The sequence below is a fragment of the Strongylocentrotus purpuratus genome, unplaced genomic scaffold, assembly GCF_000002235.5.
Source record: "Strongylocentrotus purpuratus isolate Spur 01 unplaced genomic scaffold, Spur_5.0 spur5_scaffold_19, whole genome shotgun sequence".
NCBI classification, from domain to species: Eukaryota; Metazoa; Echinodermata; class Echinoidea; order Camarodonta; family Strongylocentrotidae; genus Strongylocentrotus; species Strongylocentrotus purpuratus.
The window spans coordinates 8,644,829-8,648,588 of NW_022145604.1; the positions used below are offsets into that span (position 1 = coordinate 8,644,829).

The 3,760-nt window shown below is 40.2% G+C and overlaps 1 protein-coding gene across 1 annotated transcript; it reads left to right on the forward strand.

Annotated features, from left to right (window-relative positions):
* On the forward strand, nucleotides 1-3,301 carry LOC115926221. Its single transcript, XM_030990890.1, has 2 exons — nucleotides 1-103; nucleotides 1,463-3,301. The coding sequence occupies exon 2, from the start codon at nucleotides 1,481-1,483 to the stop codon at nucleotides 3,299-3,301; it is 1,821 nt and encodes a 606-aa protein (XP_030846750.1). The 5' UTR covers nucleotides 1-103; nucleotides 1,463-1,480.
* Nucleotides 3,302-3,760: the final 459 nt, after the last annotated feature.

Sequence of the window (3,760 nt, forward strand, 5' to 3'; positions counted from 1 at the left end):
CCATTTTCATTGCATCTGACGCATTTGTTCTTCTTCGGACAACATTTTAATTATCGGAAAAGTGTCACGTGGTCAGCTTTCTCTGGGAATTTACATCACACAGGTCAGAAAAGCAGCTGATACGTGAATACTGGGTGAAATATATTGTGTGTTGCTTTGATGGAATATGAATAATGGGGAATTTTAAACACGGAAGTACGATAAAAATGTCAGAGAAGAAACGAATGGTTATTGCTAGTCAAGACTATGTAGTACGGGGTGTATGTATTGAGAGTAAGTGGTGAACCAAACAGAAGAACTTTAAGAAAGTTATCAAACCTTCTGATGTGCATAAAGCTGAATGAAGCATGTATAATCATATTGTTTTCTTTTATTAAGCGTTCAAAAGAAAGTATTATAGACCTCTCTTTAGTATATTGAATAAATCTAGTCATCTGATTGGTCGAAATTGGAGTCGTAATTTTATCCATGCCCTCCTACCGGTCAACAGTTTTTTGTTAAGATGCCTGCATGCCCGCCTACCGGTCAATAGTTTTTTAAAAGATGCTCGTTGCCCCGGGTGACGGGCCGCATTAATAAAATTTACTGAGATCCCCAATGGTCAATGTGTAAAAAGTTTCTTTGACCGGGGTAATGATATATTTTGTAAAGCGCTTTATATGCGAGCGTGGATACCAAACAGTGCTTTTGGTCTGCGATTCCCGAGTGATTGTAACATTCAGGCAGCTATCCAGCGAAGATTTACAGGCAGTGTCTCTGTGATTTTCTGTGATGTTTAACCAGTCTTTACTCAAGAAAAGGATAAAGGAAGAATTACTCGTAGACTTGTTTGTGAATTTGGTATATAAAAGATATATCGACCGCTTTAATATTCGAAGCATAGCTGTTTCTATACTGGCTCTCAGGAACGGGCGGCGCGCCTCGGGGTCATATCAGGATGTTACGTCAACTTGTCCCTATAGAAACAGCGATGCCTCTCATAGCAGTCGATATATCTATAATATATAGAAGAGATCCTCCACCCTCTCTCTTTCCTAATCTCTCTCTCTCTCTCTCTCTCTCTCTTTTACTACCTGTACTTTCTCTCTCTTTTCTCTTTCTTTCTATTTTTCTCTGTCTCTTTCTCTCAATGATGATGATTATGACGGCGATGATGACGATAAGCGTAGATAAGGCGCGATTATTTATCAAACACCATTAATTTTGTGTCTTCCCTTTCAATTTATTCTGTCTCCCACCGCTATTTTCACCTTTCTTCTTCCTTTTTTCTCTTCCTCTCTCTCTCTCTCTTTCTCTCTCTCTCTTCTGTCTCTCACATACTTCGTCTTTCTCTTATAAATTCCCCCTCTCTTCTCTCTTCTCACATTCCTTTTTTTCTTTTTGTGTCTGCTTATTCTCCTCTCCTGTCTGCCTGTCTTCCCTTCTCTGTGTGCATGACTGTCCATCTTCTTGTATTATGCAGGTCAATACTCTGATCAGCATGGCTTCTGAATTGAGCTCTGTAGAGGGCGTCTGTGAAGGAGACGACTGTGAGGCGAATGCAGATCTTACTTTCTATGTGAAGGAGAAGAAGAAGCTCTGCCATGACTGCGCCTCTAAAAAGGAGTGCTTAGGAATAGCAAGAAAGGGTATGCCTTATCTGTACTGTGAAAAACACGATAAACATATCGATATGTACTGTAAAACACATTGCGTGGGTTTATGTGTTTCATGCGCTGTGATAGATCACCATGAAAAGCCTTGCGTGCGACAGGATTTAGAGGACGCAATCATGGAAATTAAAGCTAAGCTCAACATTCTGAAGAAAAAGGCGATGGAGAAGTTAGAGTTATGTCGAGTCCATGGAAAGCACATTCGTGAGTGTAGACAATCCGCCGACGAACATCTGCAGAGTATCAAAGAAAAGGTTGATTCCGTAATCGAAAAGGCGATTGCAAGCGACAAAGTCAGGGAACAGGAGGATACTGCTAAAATCGACCAGGAGATTGATGGGAAAAACCAAAAACTCCAAGAAGAGATTCAAAAGATGCAGGATAAGATTCGAGAGAACGATGAGGAGAGAAAGAAGCGACATGATGAAAACAACACAAATGCAGATAAAAGACAAGAACCAATACAAAATAAACAATGCGAACTTCATGCTGACATTCAGAACATCGCTCAAGAGATCGAGAGAAAGGTTGGCGAGTTGGAGAAATCATGGCAAGATGACACGAAAAGCACAAAGACTGCAAACCAGACACTTGACAACATACTCGAAGACGATCAAAATATTGTCAAAGACGGGCATCGTGTGAATACATCAGTGAGTGATACCCTAAAAAAGCCACTGAATGAGGGTGAGGTGAAAGAAATCAATCATATTGTATCAGGTGTGAGGTTTGTGAAGGATGCTGGGAGGGAGATGATGTATGATGGGAGGATTGATGGGTTTGGTGGCGAGTGGAAGCTCATTGATACAATCAATGTGACAAATGACATCACATACCCGATCATTGTAGGTTGCATGGATGAATGCAATATTATCATTACAGATAGACTAGAAGGTAGTTTGCATACATACATGTTGAATTTGAACACTAAACATACTCAGAGAGTGGTAAAATTTAGTAATACATCATGGGTTGTGTCCTGTGCAGTGCTGAATGATGACAAGGTAGTATGCGGTAAAGCGTACAGAGGTAGTACAGGAGACAGTTTGAATGGACGCATCAGTGTGTATGACAGACGATGGAAGCTCATCAATGACGTCACAATACCAAGAAACACGACGAATGATTTCACACGGGTGGATGTTACAGCTGACCAGGATGGGATGATCATCACTGCTGAGGAGGGTCAGTCTAAGATATACGTCATTAACCCAGCTGATGGGAAGATTATGGACACCATCACGTGTAAAAAGAAAATATGTATTTGTGATATGCTGTCATCAGGTCACATCATCGCTCGACCCTGGCCAGAAGATCGCAGAGTGCTCATCATTGACAGAGAGGGTGCTCAAAGGGAAATCCCCCACAGTAATGTGATCAGAAATGTATGCATTGATCCTAAGACAGACGACCTCTACGTCGTGACATCAGATGAGGATATCAAAACGTGCGTGATTGATCAGGTGATGAGTGAGGGTGAAATGAAGAAGAGAAGAGTAGCACCATTCCCTCTATCAACAGGAATGGTGGAGGGACCTGAAAGGAGGGCTCACCTCCTCTCGTCTCGAGTGATAATGACGTCATCAGGAAAAATGATTGCTTGCGATGGAGACAATATTCTCGTATTCAAAAAGCTATTCAGCCTCTAAACCAATCATAAACAATCTTTACATTTGATTGTTGATTACTACTATGGTACACTGTTAGAACGGTGTTTAAAATATCACTGTTTAAAAGAATGTTGTTTAAAAAAGTAAACAACAGGCCTTCAATCATTTTTTAGGAGACAATAATTAGTTATGTTACAGGGCACGGAATGATTATGGCAGGAATCTGATTTCTCACAAATTGATATGAATATTCATGAGGAGTTTTGGGTGGTATGATTTAGGCAGTATTGTGGTTAGACTGGCAGAAATTCCAGGAGTCAAATTTCTTGGAATAATCGTTAGACAGTGTGATCTCCTATAATCAGCGTAATGATTATGATATTAATGATTATATACACACAGAATCACATGTTTGATGAAAGTATTTGTGAATAGACCACAAGTCTGGGTCAGCGATGTTAACTATGTTATTGTCCTAAAATGTAATATAATTAGAAA